General features: G+C 43.9%; 1 protein-coding gene across 3 annotated transcripts in view; it reads right to left on the reverse strand.

Moving 5' to 3' along the window:
* The window catches only part of WDR59 (WD repeat domain 59), an 813,082-nt gene that overhangs the window by 136,312 nt on the left and 658,074 nt on the right, over window positions 1-18,696 (reverse strand). For all 3 annotated transcript variants that reach the window (XR_011199955.1, XM_069217643.1, XM_069217642.1), the window contains exons 22-23: window positions 9,835-9,985; window positions 8,831-8,903 (exon numbers count right to left, since the gene is read on the reverse strand). Coding sequence is in view for 2 of the 3 variants with exons in the window: in XM_069217643.1 (XP_069073744.1) it covers window positions 8,831-8,903; window positions 9,835-9,985 (224 nt within the window). In the remaining variant the exon portion in view is untranslated. The remainder of the gene's footprint in view (window positions 1-8,830; window positions 8,904-9,834; window positions 9,986-18,696) is intronic.

Below are 18,696 nucleotides of genomic sequence, written 5' to 3' on the forward strand. Positions count from 1 at the left end.
GGTCTTCAAACTTTTTAATGCCGCGACCCCAGTTGAAAAATAAAAACCATTGGGCCCCCCTCAGAATTTTTCACAATTATTTTAGAAAGATGCCAATGTTTAAATATGTCTAAACCTATTTAAACATTGCAGTTAAGTACTGTTACCTGCTTAAAACAAGGCATGTTATCTGTATAATATTTTTTTTTTGGCCAGAGTTTGGCACACCCACTGGGATCACTTGAGGCCCCCCTAGGGGGGCCCGCTCCCCAGTTTGAAGACCTCTGATCTATCCTGACTACACTAGGATAGTTCAGTCACAGAGGAAAACATATGTAGAAGTGAAACAGAAACTTGGACCAATGTAACGTGCTTAAAGGTGCTAGCTCAGTGTAAGAGGAATTTCTGACAAGCCAGAGGTTTTGGCTTTGGCTTGAGGTATGGGACAAGACCGAGATCCGGTCAACGGAGGACGCCAGCAAGAGAGAGCCAAGGTTGAGCTGGACAGGAGGGGGTAAGGACACAGAAACCGCCATTGATGTGGTGCTTGAACTATGGGAGCTAGAAGCACAGGGCAGATCACAGTCCAGGAGGATGGAACGATGGTCAGGGAGGGAGAATCTACATCAGATTATCTAGAAATCCCTGGAGATGATCCTGGGTCAGTGGAGCAGCATGAAGTTGACCATACTGATCTGAGTGATTCACTTTAGGTACCCCCTTGACTTGTGAAATGACTCCTCAGGAGCAAGAACAAATGGAGCCCTGTGGAGCAGCCAAGAGGGGCTGCTACCAGGAACAAAAAGAGGGAGCCCATGCAGGGATTGGTCAGTTGGATATTGAGAACCCAGGGCCTAAGTACAATTGCTTACAAGAACATGAAGAGTGGGGTGGAGCTGAAATGCACATTGTACCCTCTGTCTCAGAGAGGAAGAGGTGCCATATGTATCCCCTCACACCAGACTAGATCTGCCTGTCCTTGTGGTGAAAGCTGGCTAGTTTGCACCTGCTGATGGTGGGTGGCACGCTGCCCACAAAAACGTTTCACATATTTGCACTGCAGGGGTGGTGAGTTCGAACCTACACAAAGGTTAAGGGGAGAGCCTTGCTGGTTAGTCTATAGAGTTGTGATACCATGTTATGACGGAGGAGGCGTTGATACAAAACTGTGCACTAGATAGGGTGCAGTGATGAGATATGTAGGCGGACCATATGTTGGGGAAGTTTGGATATGGCTGTCGAAGGGGTGGAGAGGGTTTGTTTAATATGGGGGTGCGGCATGTTACACAGGGATTTGTTTGACGAGCATCTACAGGATTCATTGACGGGAGCTGGAACCTGAAACATAGATAGTAGCCAAGTAGGGAAGGGAGACAAGCAAGACCCGCAATGTGAGGGATCTACCACACCAACTCTTGGTGATCGTGGCTAAAGCATTATTGTCATGGAATGTTAGGGGGTTAAATAGATACCCAAAGCAGAACAGAGTTCTCTCCTATCTCTGTCAGTATAAGGTCCACGTAGCTATGTGCCAAGAGACCTGCACTTGCTCCAGGTGTAGATAGTCAAGCTTAGCAAGAAATTGAGAGTAAATACTCAAACTATGTTAGAGGTTGTGACCTGATTAGCGGCTGGGTTTCCCTTTACTAACAGACTTGCGCACGTAGACACGAATTGTAGATACCTAATAGTGGTTAGCCGCAGCAATGGGTGCTCATTCGCCTACCTCACTGCCAAGTACTGGAACTATACCCCCCCCTGCCTTCCCCCCAGACCTTTGCACCTCGCACACCCTCCTCTACTTCAGGAAAAAACTCAAGACATGGCTCTTTGAGGAGCAGCTTGGACGCACAGCGACAACTCTTAGCACCTGGGTACCCCTCCCCCAGGTGATAAGCCGCACTTTACAAATCCAATGATTGATTGATTGGTTGGGGTGCTTGATGGGTTCAAGACTTGCTTGGTAAACACTTATGCACCTAATGTTGATGATGAAACCTTCTTCCCTTAGGTGGTGAGGGCTATGGCCCCCGTATCTGCGAATGCTAGTCATCTAGGCAGGGGACTTAATCACACTCATGAATGGCATATGAATAAATCCCCTCCACAAGTGGTCCTTAATCCTTGTATTGACCAGGCTCTGACAGCCGCCAAGATGGGCATATGTCTCTTGAATATCTGGAGGCACCACCAACCAGGGGCAAAAACTGACTCCTGCTACTCACCAGTACAAGGAGACTTATAACCGTACAGACTATGTTCTGGATAGTCGGGAAGACACAGATTTGTGTGACACATCAGCCTATCTCAACAGATACCTCCCTTACTCCTCACCCTAAGCTCCGAAGGGCCAGGCCTAAAATCTTGCAATGAAGATGTGTAAATGGACAGAGCTTTTGTTACCCATACTGGAGAATACACAAGGTTCTTTCAAGAGAATATGTGGTCTGCTGGTGTTAGGGCCATGGAGTGGGAACCATATGAGGTGACTGAGGGGAGAGTGCATGGCACAAGTAGTCATTGTTAAACTGGACCTGAGGTTCCCTGGCAGCTGGTGGAGGTCATTAGACAGGTGGAAGCTGTATGGTCTAAACTGGACAAATACACCCACATACACTATAGGCAGAGGCTATTTCATGAGGACGATAAGTCTGGCAAACTGCTAGTATGGTATATTAACAGGGAAGACTTCCCCCCCCATACAAATATATTGTCTCTACAGGGGAGGAGGGAGTGGATATCATAGCTAAAGATCAAATAACTGATGCTTGGTGCACCTACATAAGAGAGGGGTTTACCTAGACATGTTCCGTGTCGCAGAGCGCATTACAGCTGTTTCTCACCAGGACAGAGCTGCCACTGCTGACCAGAGGCTGGGCCTCGATAATCAAATGGAGGTTGGATGAATTCAAGGAGGTACTCGCAGAGATGTCGTTCAGTAGGACATCTGGAGCGGATGGACTCCCAGTTGAATTGTACCATGCCTTGCTTTACACGCTACTGGTCCTCCAATTGCCCATGAAAGAAGCGTTCATGGCTTTGATACCCAAGGAAGACAACAGTCTCCTCCTTTAGACATCTGTTCAAGCTTAATACAGGCATTAAATGGCTATGCACGGTCTTGGACAATAAACTGCTGAGAGTCGCTCCACGCTGGTACATTTGGACCAGATGCGTTTTATTCCGGGGAGGAGCAAAATGTGTATTAACAGGCAGCTATTTCATGTACTGCATGAAGATCCAAGAGTGGAGGACGACATGGTGCTGGCAACCTTGAACGTGCTTTTGACACAGTGGGGTAGCAATATATGTGGCCAGCTCTGCACCATATGGGCTTCTGTGTGAGGTTCATTGGGTTGGGTTCAACTTTGATATGCTGAGCCAATGGCCAGAATGCAGGCGGGAAATGTCATTTCAAACACCTGGCAGCTGGGCAGAGGGACTAGTCATGGATGCCCCTTGCCCAAGTCTTATTTGCACTTGAGCCGCTGGATCATGGGGCTGGTGTTAGAGCCATTGATTGAACTGTGCCTATTGGGCATCATCCCAAAGCGATCAGAGTGGAAAATGAAGGCTAGGATGATTGAATCGGGAATGGTCCTGGCGATACACCAGATATCCAATATATGGAGAGATGCTTGAGCGCAGGTAGTGGACCAATGGAAGAAGGATCAAGGGGAATGGGCGGTTGCTGACAAACAGCAGATCAAGCTTATGAGGCAAGATGAGACCGTGACAGATGATTTGCTATCTTGAGGGGAAATGATTGCTAAGACAACTGACACCCACCCCCACCCTGCAACCCCCAGCCCCTAGTTGCCAATTCCTCATATGAAAAGTTAAGAGAAAGAAGTGGAGGGAATGGCTGAGTAAAGGGACTTCTGGGGTATTTGTGGTATACGCTAGGGGTAAGTGTGGTGTTGATTATATAGAGAGTGTATGCCAGAAACCAAAGCATCATTTGTACTGTGCTGCTTTGATGACTGTGAATATTTTAGTTAAAATGATAATAAAAATATTTACAAAAAAAAAATACCTGCTTAATAGGCTGAGAATAAATGACTAGCTTTATTTCTGCTCTGTTTTGCCTCAAGCAGCGGCACCACAAAAGGGGTGATAAGACGGTAAGACTGTTGACCATGCAGTTGCAACAACAGGAGAACCGCCACTCTATTCTAGCAATCAGAAACACCCAAAACATCATTCTGACTCACCCATTGACATTATAGATACTTTCAAACACTTTAATATAGCCCTGTACCCACTAGAGTGTTGAAGTATACAACTGAAAGCAGATAAATTCATGTTGAACAGCAAGATTTCCAAAATGTTGCTTGACCAGAGGCAGAGACTGAAGGATGACATATCAGAGGAGGAAATAAGAAATATAATTGATGACCCCCCTCCTCCTCCCAATTGCAAATCCCCAGGGATTGATGGCTATCGGGTGAAGTATTATAAACTTCACAAAGACATTAATCTGCTTACTATGTAACGCATTTGCTGAGACTCAGAAGAATCACATCCTACTAACTGAAGCAAGCAGTGCCAACATTTTGCTATTCCTAAAACCAGGCAAAGACATTTTGAATGGTAGCAGCTACAGACCCAACTCATTGTTTAATGTGGGTACCCAGATTATAGCTAAATTACTAGCCAATAGATTAAGATTGGCTGTGCCATCCCTAATTTGTAGAGATGCAGTAGGTTTCTCTTATGTTCAACATGTGTACTGGCAAGTGGATAGGACAATTGTTTTGACCCCCAGCCATGGTGGCCCAATTCCATCCCTCCTCTTACAACTACTAGCGAAGTAGTGAAAAACGTAGGAGTTAAATTTGCTGCACTATCCTTCTGCCCCAAGCACTTGTTGTTGCAGGAACGTCCTTTACTTTAATGATATCTTTGAAAAACATTTTTGACGTCCTGCCTTTGTCAGCAAGAAAGGCCCTAGCAGTTGCAACCATAACTTTCAGACTCGACTACTGTAACAGCCTGTACACCCGTTCCACCAAACAAACGATCCAAAAATTGCAGGTGATACAAAACGCTGCGGGCAGGCTTGATAGGAGACTACCCTGTCGTTTAGTAGTCGCTCTGAAAACACTCCCATTGGTTGCCAATTTACAAGAGGGTTCTCTTCAAAATGTTACTCTACTTCAGAGCAAACCGAGCACAAGGCCCTAAATACCTTGCTGTGAGATTGTCTCCCTATGCCACTAGTTGTACTTTAAGATCTTCCCCCGCCAACCTTCTTAAATCTCTCCTGTTTACACTTAACACCAGAGGAAGTAAATCTTTCTCAGTCCTGGTAGCCAAAGCCTGGAACCAACTAACCAGAATTCCGAGATTCTTTGAGTCAGAAGCACTTTTTCGAAAGCAGCTTAAGACCTGAATCTTTAGTGCTCCAGAAGCTCTCTGCCATTCATCTATTCAATTAAGCCTGTTCCTCCCCAGTCAACCCTTACCATTAGTCAAAGTCACCAGATGCAGCAACAGGATGCTCTCTTGGGAGAGAGAGATGCGCTTTGCACATTTTATATTTATTCATTCATTCATTCAAGTGCAAAATTACGAAGATGAGAAGTTGATGATCTCACTCAACGTGGAATAAGCCTTCAACCATGTTGAGGGGGTTTACCTGTTCTGGGTCATAGAGAAAGTAGATATTGGACTGACATTGGCACCAAGATTCAAAAGGCTATACCACCTGACAACTTTGAGGGTCACAAGAAACGGTTACACATCCTTGACATTGGACATCAAACCAGGCAAGGGTGCTCACTGTTTCCATGGCTGTTAATTCTGCTAGTAGAACCTCTGTTGATAGCCGTAAGGGAGACTAAAAATATACAAGGGATACTAACAGATGGAGGGAAGTATAACAAAGGATTCTATGCGGCTGACAGACTAGTGACTGTAATAAAGCTGTCCTCGTCAATCTGAGCACTCATAGACCCAATATCTTGCTTTTTCACATTCTTACGATACAGGGATAACTGTGTGAGGCACCACCAGTGACAAGATGCACCGCAGTACAGCATTAGGAGGACACCCCATCCATTGGTCTACCAACAACTTGCCATACTTAGGGACTAAAATGCTGCCTGGTTTGAGGGACATGGAAGAACATAACATAAACCTGGTGCTTACGAAAATTAAATCTGATTTGGCAAGGTGGTCACAACTTAACCTACAGATGTGGGGTCAGACACAACTGGTTAAGGTGAATGTTATGCCTTGATCCAACTATCTTTTCTACTTGCTCCCATTACACAACCCCCCACATGTGATAGCCAGTATATTTAAACCTTTCAAAACTTTCCTTTGGGGATGGTGCAATTCATGCTTCAAAATGGCCAAACTACCTGTGGCAACCAAGAGCACGGGCTTCCAACTGCCACGCAGAGAAAATATTGTCTGATGTTCCAATTAGCACACATACAATGTATTCTCTATGATTCACTTGATAGCGTGAGATGGGTAAAGTTAGGAAAAAACCCTGTTGGGCCCCTCCTTTGGCAGTAAGGTGCTATACAATGGGGACGCTAAAAGAACAGTCGCATATAGCCCTACTTTAAGGGAGAAAATATTAGGCTACACAACAATGCACCTATATGGTCCAATACCGCAATGGTATATAAACTGGAGGCACATTACAGCACTGGGAGGACATGGAATATAGAAGCATCAAATCCATATCTGATTTTCTTGCTGAAGTCCACTTGAAAATGTGGTCCAAGAAAAGTTTGGCCTCCAGAGATGTAATTTTAGGCATGAAAAACATCCTATCCACTGTATCATGAAGCTACTAGAATCACCCTCATTAGTACCCCGAGTAGTTGAGGAAGTGGATAACATACAAAGGCGTGGTGGATGGAATATACACAATTCGGATAGGCCACCAATTTTCAAATCCAGTCTCCCAACACTTGTCAGGGGGGAACAAATAGGTTACAGTTGACCTGTTTGGATGATGATTGATGAGACTTTATGGACTCCTATGATAAACCACTTAGGGAAGGCCATTTGAATTTGAGCTGCTATAAAATACTATTAACATAATATAATTAACAGAATAGATGTTTCTCCTATATGACTTTGATCAGTAATCAGAAACTGCCCATCAATGGGCAAGCTAGATGACTACAAAATTAGCCACAACAAAGCTTTGCATTTTAAGACTGTGGCGATCAGGAGGTTGTCCCACCACAGAGTTCTGGTCGCAAGAAATGTATAAAGTTGCCTTTAACAACCTGAATTACCAGTTAGATAAATTATATTTCAGGAGGTATGAGATGGTTTTATCCAGCGCCCCTGAAGCCTCAACCCTACAGGACGCATTGTACAACGGCAAAAAGTAAAGATGAGTTATGTTAAGTTACACTATGGGAATTAGTTACCTCAATTTTACACTTGGAGGGATGCATGTAGGAAGATGGGTTTCTAATTAGAAACAGAAGACCAGCATATGTACTAAAACAGGTGGTACCAGGATAGGGGCCATGAGTCTGATTTAGGGTGGGATCTATATGTTGATCATACCTTGGCATGGTCTCTTAGTTCCTTAGTAGGAATGCACTTTATAATACAGGATTAGAATGTTCACTTAGTGATATTTACAGTAAACTGTTGGATTTTGACTCACAACTCATTAAAAGAAGGGGGGGAGCTGAAGTGATAAAATAAGAACATACACAGACAATGATTGCAATGGTTTTGACTGTATAACTGTTTGGAGAAAAGAAAGTGATTAAGTTAAAACTCTGTAAAGAAATGTTAAAACAAAAAAGAAGGCTCGGGACTGGGGGGGGGGAGTTTGTGGAGGGTGGGGGGTTGGTAAAGGGTTAGAGATGAGTGGAGGTTTAGGGGAGATAGGATTGGAAGCCCCAGCTCTTGAAGTGTTAAAGAAAAATAAATAAATATTCCTTTGAATAATTTTCAATATAAGCAATGTGAGTTGTGGAAGGTTACAAGTCAACCAATCAGAACACTGCAAGACTGAAATTCTCCTGGTCGGGGCAAACATAAAAATACAGAGTAAAGCCACAGAGTCAAGAGGAGACAACTGAGATAGACAACACATCCATCCAATCACCAACAAGGGGCTGACCCAAAACCCACTTTATGTACACTGGAAACAGTGGAAAGCTAAACAGGGGACAGCTAGAGATGCCTGTAGCTGAGACCTAAAAGCTAAGGTGCTGCCTATAGTGAATAAGTCCTCCTCCCCACCCGAAAGAAGTCTGTTAGATAAGAGGTCCACCTCTTTCAGTTTATTAGTGAAATGTACTTGAGCCATAAATGGAGAGTCACAATATTAAGCCTCCCCTTCTAGATCTGATAGTTCTTGTGGCCCTCGAGATCTGACTGGTCTCAGCTAGGATGAAAGCCAGAAACCTGGTTATCAGCGCAGCACACCTCTCACTGTTGTGCCCTACAAACATTCTAACCTCAAAGGAAACAAACGGCAAACATAATAATGTTCATTCTTGAAAATGCATGCACCCAACCATGACTGCTTTGGCTTCCCCTCTCTGAAGAAGAGACTGAGTATGAGAGAACCACACTGTGACTTTCACAACCTGTCATACAAGAAACCAGCTAGACTATGGTAGTTTGACATTTTACACCATCTAATTTAAACTCCGTATTATGGCCCCTCTATCTTGTGTTGATCCTTCTAAAGCTGTAAAAGCATTGCTACAGGGCAACTGTTCTGTGTTTCAGGGAAGTGTTTCCTACCACTGACAATGCTTAAACCTTTCTGCAGATATGAGCTGTGCTTCATAGCTACTACTCTGGTTACCAACATTATTTTTAGATCACAAAAATTTAATGGATTGGATACCTATATTCCAGCCACTGTTGCATATTCCAAGATCTGATGTGCTTGAACAGGAACCAGAGGAAGTGAAGCTGGGCTGTTAGGAGTAAGAGAGAAAAAGACCTAATGACTAATACTATATAACAGTTCATATGTAATGCATGTCTTTTATGCATATCAATCCAATGCATAATTATTTGTGCATGAGCACTGCTCAGAAGTACAAACCTCATGCCTATGAGGTGGGCAAGGCTGTACCTCTAATTTAATATGACTTGATAGTGACAGAGTACATAATGAAGGCTGCAATGTGTACTGATGCATATAAAATTGAACAACACAAGCCATTTCTTATGACCAACTACAATGAAGGTCCATCACCACCACCTGCGATCTCCAAACATGAAGGTATATCTCCCAGAAACTGTGAACTTCCACCATAAAAACCTGTCACCAACGTTCTCGGTGCACTAACCACAGCAATCCATCCAGATCCCCTGTGAACATCCAATCTGAAAGGTCAACCCCAAATTCCCTGACCACTAACATGCTGTCTTATGGGACTTCGTATTATGGTGAAAAACCATCACCCCCCCCCCCCCCCCCCCCCCCATTCACGAAAATGATCTGCTAAGGGACAACTCAGTTCACATTATGTACCTAGGAACTAAAGTAAATACAAGTTTAATCACTACTAAAGATGCCTCACTTTCCCAAGGTGAAAACTGGGAAGGCTATCTTAAATTGCTGGATTAGCAGGTTGACAGGCTCTGTTTAGCATACTACACGGCAAGATAGTCTTTTGGAGTATGTAGCATACATCACTGTGCTCACCAAAACAGGTAGATATTTTAGCTAGAGAGAAAAGCATTCAGAAGACCTTCAGGCCACAGCATGTAGACAGTAAAGGTTGCTCAATATCAACTACAACCTAAGTGCAATGCAGATGCAAAAGTGTATTTACATACAATGCACCAAACCTTTTAGGCAGAAGGCAAATATATGAGCTGACAGAACATCCAACTTACGTAGCGACTGTGGGAGACTGAGTTAGAGAAGCGATGTGGGAAGGGACCATAACACGGCAGGTACCCCCCTTGTAGACGGCCTGGCCCCTCGAACACACTGCATAGCATGGCTAGTGTCTGTACATCATGGAGCTGACAGTAATGAACCAATCTGGTAGACAGAGAAAGAAACAAGTTGATCATTTAAAATGAAGGGAGATAACTCAAATTTTAATTAGTGTGACAGTGAGAAGAGAACACAAGCTACAAGAAAGGAAAGAGAAGAAAAGACCAAGACAGCAGGGGACAAAGAAGGAGAGGCTAAACCAATACATAGTAGTGCAAATACACAGAAGAAAGGGGGAGGAAAAGAGAAAAGGCAGCAGAAGAGACAGAAAAGTGAGACAGAATCTGCCTAGAAAGACCAGTAGAGATGAAAAGAAGAAGAATGAGAAAAAGATGTAAAAGGTAAAGCAGGATAAGTGAGAGTGTTGAGTACCAACTGTGAAAGGTAAGCCAAGCCAAGCAAGAAATAGAAAAAAATCAGAGGAAAAAAAGAACATGAAAAAAGCTAAAGAACAGAAGGAGGTCAAAAGAGAATAGGAGGGAGGACTTAGCCCAAGTACACTGTGTGCCATAATGCTGCAGTTACAATTAAAATCTGCTCCAGTAACTTTCATGTTTGAAATGCAATTTGTTAAATAATGCTCTTTATGTCTGCAGGCCAAGGTAGCATTTTTCTTTCCCTCCTCACTTAATTTCTCAGTATTAAAATGAGTGACTTGATGAATTCATGTTTTATTTTCACTGCTTCAAATCTGAATACATCTTTCCTATCGATTTACTATCTACCAGCAGCAATAGATAAAAGGATAAAGAAAGGTACATGCCATTTTACTATATAGCACATACAGTCAAACTCCTCATAAGCTCAACCAGTTCTTAGGATATTTTCATCCTAGACAGTCATTAAAAATGTATCTAATCTTTGATACTGAAACTGCTTTCCAGATAGGAAGGGGCTTGGACTTTCTGTCTAAGATGGCATTTATAGAGCTCCTGTTAATCTGTGTTCGTCTTACCTCTGTTTTTCATTTGCTCCTACCTATGGCGATACCAACAAGACCTCCCTGCCATGAGTGATCTTTTGAGGACCAACCATGGCACAGTACCAGCCTGGCCCCTGGGTGGAGACCTTTTGGAGTGCAGCCATTCAGGCAAATGAGAGACCACAGTGCCTTTTCGCTCTCTTGGTCAGACACTCTCTCAAGCTAGGCCTTGAATTTGAGATAGTGGGGGGAGAAGGAGCTAGAACAGGCGAGCCATGGTCACCCTTTATGGCTCCTGAGGCTACTGCGATCTAGGGCCTGCTGTGGTGCAACTTTTCCAAAACCTGGCCTCTGACCTGAGTGCTTCAGACTAATGTTCTACATCAGCATCGTCAGTGCTGCCAGAATGAGGGGGTTCTGTGGGTGGAAGATTGAATGGCAGCTTCTCCCAGCAAGGGGACTTCATTCTGCAGTTTGCTATGAGACTTGCTGCTATTCTGGCAGTGGAAAGGTATGGTGTGTCGAAGAGGGCTGTAGCAACTAGACTGCGCTGCACTGTGGCCGCAGGTTGAAGCAAATGGACCATGGGTGGGAAAAATGAGACTCTTTCTGCCATGCAGTGACTGCAGCAGATTTACCAGAGGAGAAGTAGGAGAAATAAGTAGCACCCACAGTACTGCACTAGTGATTTCTTCCAGGGCTCCATTCCTGGATGAGTGGTCTTGAAACTGGAGGGGATGAGCTTGTAATTTGGGGCCAGATGTACAAAGCCCTTTTGCATTTCTTACTTGTCTAAGTCGGTATTTCGGGCTGTTAAAAAATGCAAAATGGGCTTTTCTTCTGTACAAAGCCCTTTAAGGAATCACAAATTGCGATTTCTACCCTGTAGAAATCGTAATTTGCGATTCCTAGAATTGGAAAATCAAATAGAGATTTCCTATTTGCAATTCCTATTCTCATGTACCATGCATTTCCTAAATGCGACTTGGGCATTTAGGAGATGCAATCACCATCAACGTGAAGTCAATGGTAGCCAGGTGCAATTTAAAAAAGCCCCCCCAAAGTGCTTTTTATTAAATGCAAAAGAGCAAAAGGTGCTCTACAGGTGTACCCCTATTTTTGGGGCGCACCAAGGAGGACTTTTGCCCATTGGCATCCTTGGTTTTTGCATTTCCTAAATAGCGATTTCCTCATAAGAAATCGCTATTTGGGAAATGCAAAACCGGCCCATTGACTCAAATGCAATTGGATTTCTTAAAAGTGATTTCCTAATAGTGATTTCTATTTTGTAGTAATCTCTATTAGGAAATCAGTATCTTTGTACATTGCATTTTGAATTTCTTAAATAGCGATTTCTATGAAGTTGCTATTTAAGAAATACAAAATTGCATTTCCGCCCATCTGGTCCTCGTGCTTAACTAGTGAAGGAGGTCCCTTATTTTTCATTGATATTCTTTCCACGGCTAACAAAATCAGCTGTTCCGGAATTATCCCAACAATCTCTTTTTGTTATCTGGCACTCACCTGACTGGTGGCATATTGAAACTCTGGCTTGTCTTCCTAGGTTATGTATGTCCCTAGTGAGGTAATAATTGTTGAAGCTCACATACTGGCAGTGCTGCCTGATACCCTCTGAATCAGGGATCTGCAGGCTTTGGTGTTATGACTTACTGCTCTCCCAAAATCCGGGCTTACCAAGTGGGGGAGGCAGAAGCCAGAGATGAAGGTATGGTAGGCATTGTGAAGGTAGGGGCTAACATATTAGGAGCAAGTCTGCTCATAGATCACAATAAAAGGCATGAGAGCTCCACCCAGGCTGGTCACAGTCAAATTATCAAACTATAGAGACTCAACCTTGAGGGATGCGAAAAAGGAATCAGTAGCTGATCCTTGGCCGAAGCAGGGTAGGCACTCCTGACCAAATAAGCTGGCTCTTGCCATGACACCTCAGAGCAGAGAAGCAAAAGATGTCATCACTCTGATCCCAGTGCTGCCAGTGCTAGTGAGGCTGCAACACTGAGCCACAGCTAAGACAACCCTGGTGGCCTCTCAGGCTCTGAGCCTCCTCTGAACGATAAAATATGGTGTATTTTTTCTTGCCTTGTCCTTACATGCTTTTTTATACATTTTCTCTCGATGTGCTACTTCAATTGCATACAAATGGTTTTGATTCTTTATTTTTTCCACGTTTGTAGTGCCTTGGTGGGGTTTGCCTATATTGGCACAGAACCCTCTTGGTACCTGTACTACCCTACATTGGGAAATACCAGATACCTGTACACTGCAGGCACATGCTACAACTCAATTAGTGTACTTAATTTGATTTTTTATTGATGGTGGGTTCCTATTTGGTGTTTTGTGTTGTTCAATTCATATATCTTGCTCCGCGGTGGGAAGGCCAGGATATTGAATATTTTTTAGACAGACACTTCTACAGGAATATAGGGAGGTTTTTTTTTTGGGATGCTGGACATTGTTGGAGTGTTAACATTGGCTTTTTACTTGAGCAGGACATTGGTGGTTTTAAGGGCTTCGTACTTGATAGAAGGCCATCTGATTCTCTGCTCAATGGAAATCACCATCTAAATATATGATCTGCCCCCTTGGGACTATAACTGTGCAATGTCAATAAGTTAAATGATCAAATTAAGTGGGGGACAATCCTATATGCAAACAATCCTCCCTTACCAGGCATATTACTCCTACAAGAGACAAACTGCAGGTTTCTCACTGTCCCTTCTTATGTAGTTTAGGGGTTTCCATCAGCATTTCATACACGCTTTACTAAGAGATTGCAAGGGGTTGCTATCATCCTTAGAAGGCAGGCTACACGACGAGTGGTGATGACTCCGCGAACGGTCTCAAGATCTTCCTCTTGAGCGAGACCGGGAGCGATGCGGAGTCGAGCGCCCGGCCGCCATCAGCTTTAGGGACCACTCCCTCAAAGCCTTCGGGTGCAAGGCCCGGCACTTGGAGCATGACTTTGGGTCATGGTCGTGCTTAAAAACACCAAAAACAGACCCAATGCGGATCCGTCACAGAAATCATGCAGCAACAGACCTCACAAGGTTTCAAACCGGTCTTCAGATACATCTCGACGGCGGTCGGCCCAGCGGGGAAAACATTATACGGCCGGCAGGGGGGTAGTCGCGCTGGCGGTTATCTATTGACCGCCAGCGCAGATCTCAGCAGTTTTAACCGCCGAGAACATAATGAGGGCCATAGTCTGCAGGGAAAATTAGCTGTTTCATTTGACTGGAAGAATTTGGGACGTAATACTGCATTACTCCCCATTGCTAAGTACAAGTCAAAAAGCCTTCAGGTTGAACGTCACAGAACTGTATTTAGACCTAGATTTAACAATGAAGCTTTATTGTTACTACATACAAAGATAGACACCTTAGTAATCCAGTTAAGCTACCCACATTAAAAACAGAGATAAGCTTTTTCCAAGGACACACCTAGTGCACCAGACTAAAAGAGGCCACACTGCTATCTACTCTAACAGCAATATTTTTCATTCGCACTGAAGAAAACAGCTCGGGTAAGACTACTGCTAGACCCACAACTCATTGTGGAGTTGGCAGTTAGAAGTGCCAAGACAGATGCTAGTTACAGATGAATAATAAATGCAATGATCACCCTCTTACAGTGGCATTGGGATATGACCATACCCCTATAACAGGAAGCAAGAAGCCTTCTTAAAACATTGTGGCTAAGAAACAAAATACATTGCTTTGGGAGCACCAATTACTGGGGGAGATTTTAATCTTATCATAACAAAGGCAAGAAATGACAATCTAAGAATGGGAAACAATTGGTGGAAGATTATTTGATCAATGCTTGGAGCCCTCGCAGTGAACCAACTAATCACATTTCTCAGCAGTACACCATACATATGCTAGGGCACTTCTTTTTGTGGACAAACAACTGAAAGGTATAGTAGAACTAAGAGCCCAAGGCAGGTCCACAATCTTTTTCTTATCACAGTCCAGTGGCTCAAATATTTAACTGGTCCATTTAAAAGTGTGGATGGGCGGTGGGAGCTGGAAGCGAAATGACTCCCTTTTAAATGAGCCTACTGAGATAGACACAGTTGTGTGTCATTAAAGAATACAAACATCTTACTAATGGTAATAGGAGTGGTTTGGAAAGGACAAGTAAGGGGCTTATTAAAAGTGGTGTTTTGAGGAACCTGCATCAAGGTAGCAGCCCACTTGAAAGTAATGAGAGAAGCCATGATGGCCAAACTTACACAAGATTTATGAGAGGGGATGGACCATCTCAAAGCAAATCAAGCGCAGGATGGAATGGACAATTTATAAGTGGACAAATTCGTACCATTAAACGTAATAGGGCTAATTACATTTTGACAAGATTACACGTGCTTCTATGAACAAGGTAACAAGGCAAGCAGGCTATTAGTTGGTAAACTACGTGCTTGCTAGGCCGACACTCATATACTAGAGGTAAAGGTTCAGAAGGGAGCATCTCACATGATGGAATAGGGGAAATTACAATCCTCTTGGTCTTTTTACCAGCCACTATACAAGGAAGAAGTCTCAAATGCACAACAAGATGAAGATACCTGGCACCAAGCTTATACGATGATAGAAGGATGCAAGTAGAAATCACATATTCTAAGTAGGTGACTAGTATATTTTTAGGTACTGGGCATATTGTAAGTGTGTGCTCACAAAAAATACTCCTTGAAACATAGGAGCAACAACAATGGTGAAGATTAAAAAAAACAAAATCAACAATTTGGTAGCACACCAATGACAGAAGAACTACTGTCCCAAAAAGAAACAAAGTCCATGCATACATTTAACTGTCTATGATTTAATTTGAATAGACAGTATTAGGTACAATTATATTTTGTACATTAGTTTATAAATCATGAACTCCATAAATAAAGCCATGTATAGTTCGTACAGCCTAGTTGAATCCAGGCGTGCATTACATCGAATAATTACATCAATTAGTATATTCTTTTGATTGAATTGAGACAAATGTTTAATCAGGGGAACACAGCAAATACGTTTTGTTCATACATTGGACTTTATTGATGCATAAAAAAGACATTTATTTCTGAACTTCATCATTGATAATGGAAAGTTTGGTTTTGCTAGTCAGGTTATTAGCCTGTTGATTGCGGGCATGGCCAAGATGTCAGCCAAAGAAGTCTCATAATTGCAATCTCCAATAGGAGGGCTCATCCCAGTGATCCTAGACTCGGTTAATCATTGGCCAGGGAACGTGACATGGAGATTCGAGCCCTTGACCGTGTTGGTGGTCCTGCTTGGGGCACACTTGGTGACAACGGCTGAGGCACTCTGAGGTTGCAGCCTACCAGGTCAGGTGGAGCCATGACCTACAGCCCTGAGCTGGACCAGAAATAGAGAAGCATTTCCACCAGTTGTAGAGACTGTGACTTTGCGGTGCTTGGTGTGCAAGTGGCATCCTGCCTGGGTAGATACCCTTGAGGTCCCTGTACAGCAGTAGAAGAATTTAGGTGGTGATCAATGGAGTGTGGACCGCCGTCACACTGGGTGAGTAATTGAAAATGGCAGCCTGCGGATCAGTGAGGAGCCACAACCCACCGACCTGCCGGAGCTGCCATAGACAGAAGTCTGCCGGTTGCAGGGACTGTAACAGCGGTAGGCGGGATGTGCAAACAGCACCCTACTTAAATATGCGCCCTTGAGGCCATTATACTCTGCACCGTACTGACCAGAATACCAGGACGTTGGGACCTGCAGTTCAGGCCACCATGGTGCCTCAGGGTGCGCGGGTTCAGATCAAACACAGAGAAGTCCTGCAAAAAAATATCAGAAATATTGTTGAGTGGATTGCTGCTGCACACTGTTTGGTATGGCAGATGGAAATGACCATGTGACCTGAACCTCAGTAACTGTGCAACTGTGTGCAATTTTAATGCATTGTAATCCCATAAGAGGAATGAATGCCACAGTGAATACAAGTGCATCACAGGGTGGGAATCCAGAGGGAATTTTGAGTCACCAGATCCCCTAATAAGCGAGAGTGTGTTTTGGCATTTTTTGTTAGTCACACCACCTTGGGGGTACATGCTACACTGGAAAGGACCCCCACCGCAGTCAGGTAGAGATGGATCCCATAAAAGCTTGCGCGAACACCCTCATCTGGGGCTTACTGCATCTGACCACACAACACTGCCAGAAGAGCTGAAAGGAGTTGCAAATGGGGTTATTGCAATCACACTAAGCCAGTGTGTAAGATAACAGGGTGTGATAAAATGATTGGCACCAGGGGGATTGCCTCAGCAGTGCAAGAATATGAAATATAAGCATCCATTTTGAACCTGAAAACTGTCACTCTAGGGGAAGGGTTCTGGGAGTGACTGAACTTAAAGAGGAACCTGCATACGCTAACCATCCAGTCAACATGATAGAACAAACATTTTGGGACCATAGTGCTAAGTTCAATGAAATCCTGCAAGCCATTTTGGAAATCAAATCCTTTTAAACAAAGACTGATGTGCTAGCAAAAGAGATGGGCCTGCTAAGGGCTGACCTTTGAAAGCTTAAAACAGGTTGAAGACTAAGAATCTACCTTGGCTGGGATGCAACCAACACTGATTGATGCGTAATCCTAGATCAAAGCATTACAGGAAGAAATCAATTTTTTTAAGAGAAAAGTTGACAAGAGAAGAGAAAGAGAAAAGTTGGTCAAGTTTTAACAACATTTGGATGGTTAGTATGCCAAAACAAATCAAAGGACACAGAATGGATCTATTTCTTGAGAACAAACTAGTGCACCCAGTGCTAGTGGATAAAACGTCAAACTTTTTTTGGTAGAATGTGACCACAGAGGCCTCCCACCCTGAGATTCACCCTCGGCCAGAGGGAGACAAACTATTTAATTATTGAGACAGACAATATCCTTAAGATATCAAGAACCAAGCAGCCTTGGAAATTGGAAAACAGTAAAATCACTATATTCACTGACTACACAATTGGGAGTGCAGAGGAAACATGAATTCTTCAAGATGAAAAAGCAGCTCTGACAATTAGACATATGGTACACTTTGCTATTTCTGGCCATGGTCAAGGTGGTAGAAGGAGAGAAATCCCTATTCACACCACTGAAAGAACCCTGGACATGGCTCAAACCAATGGGGGAAACAATGTCATCCGATGTCACTAGGGGCATAAATAGGGGGGGGGGGTGAATGCTGGTTGGGTACAGATGAAGATCCACCGGGAGCTCTGAGGAAGGCGCAATCAGGGAACAAGCAGCTAAGGAGAGAGCAAGAGTGGTAGCAGAGACCGAGAAGTGCAGTGGCTCTGGCTCAGACACCCCAAGAACAGATCCAGAGGTGCCAGAAAACAAAAAATGAACAGAGCAGTGGAGGACATGGTGCAAGAACTCTGCAAAGACCAGAACTTACCCAATGATTCACAAAACTGGCCAGTGACACTATGGCTCTCATTATAACTCTGGCGGTAAAAACCGCCTAGCACCTCAGAGGCAGCTGCCAAAAGACTGTTGCCGCGGCTACCAGCCATCCGCCATATTATGACCACAGCCGGATTTCCGCCACAAGAATGGCGGAAATCCAGCTGTGGCCATGCCGGCGGATGGCAGGAAGGTGGCGCAGCTACCACCAGCAGCGCCACGCCAGTAGACCACTGCCAGCCGTATTATGACCAATAATGCGGCCTGGCGGTGTTCTGCTGGCAGTAGCAGCGCCCCATCCTGTATCCTGCTGGAGGACCCCCTGGATCCAGGTAAGTCGTGAAATGTGTATGCGTGTATATTTGGAAGTGTGTGCGGATGTGTGTGTGATTGG

This window comes from Pleurodeles waltl, chromosome 12 (genome assembly GCF_031143425.1).
Source record: "Pleurodeles waltl isolate 20211129_DDA chromosome 12, aPleWal1.hap1.20221129, whole genome shotgun sequence".
Taxonomy (NCBI): Eukaryota; Metazoa; Chordata; class Amphibia; order Caudata; family Salamandridae; genus Pleurodeles; species Pleurodeles waltl.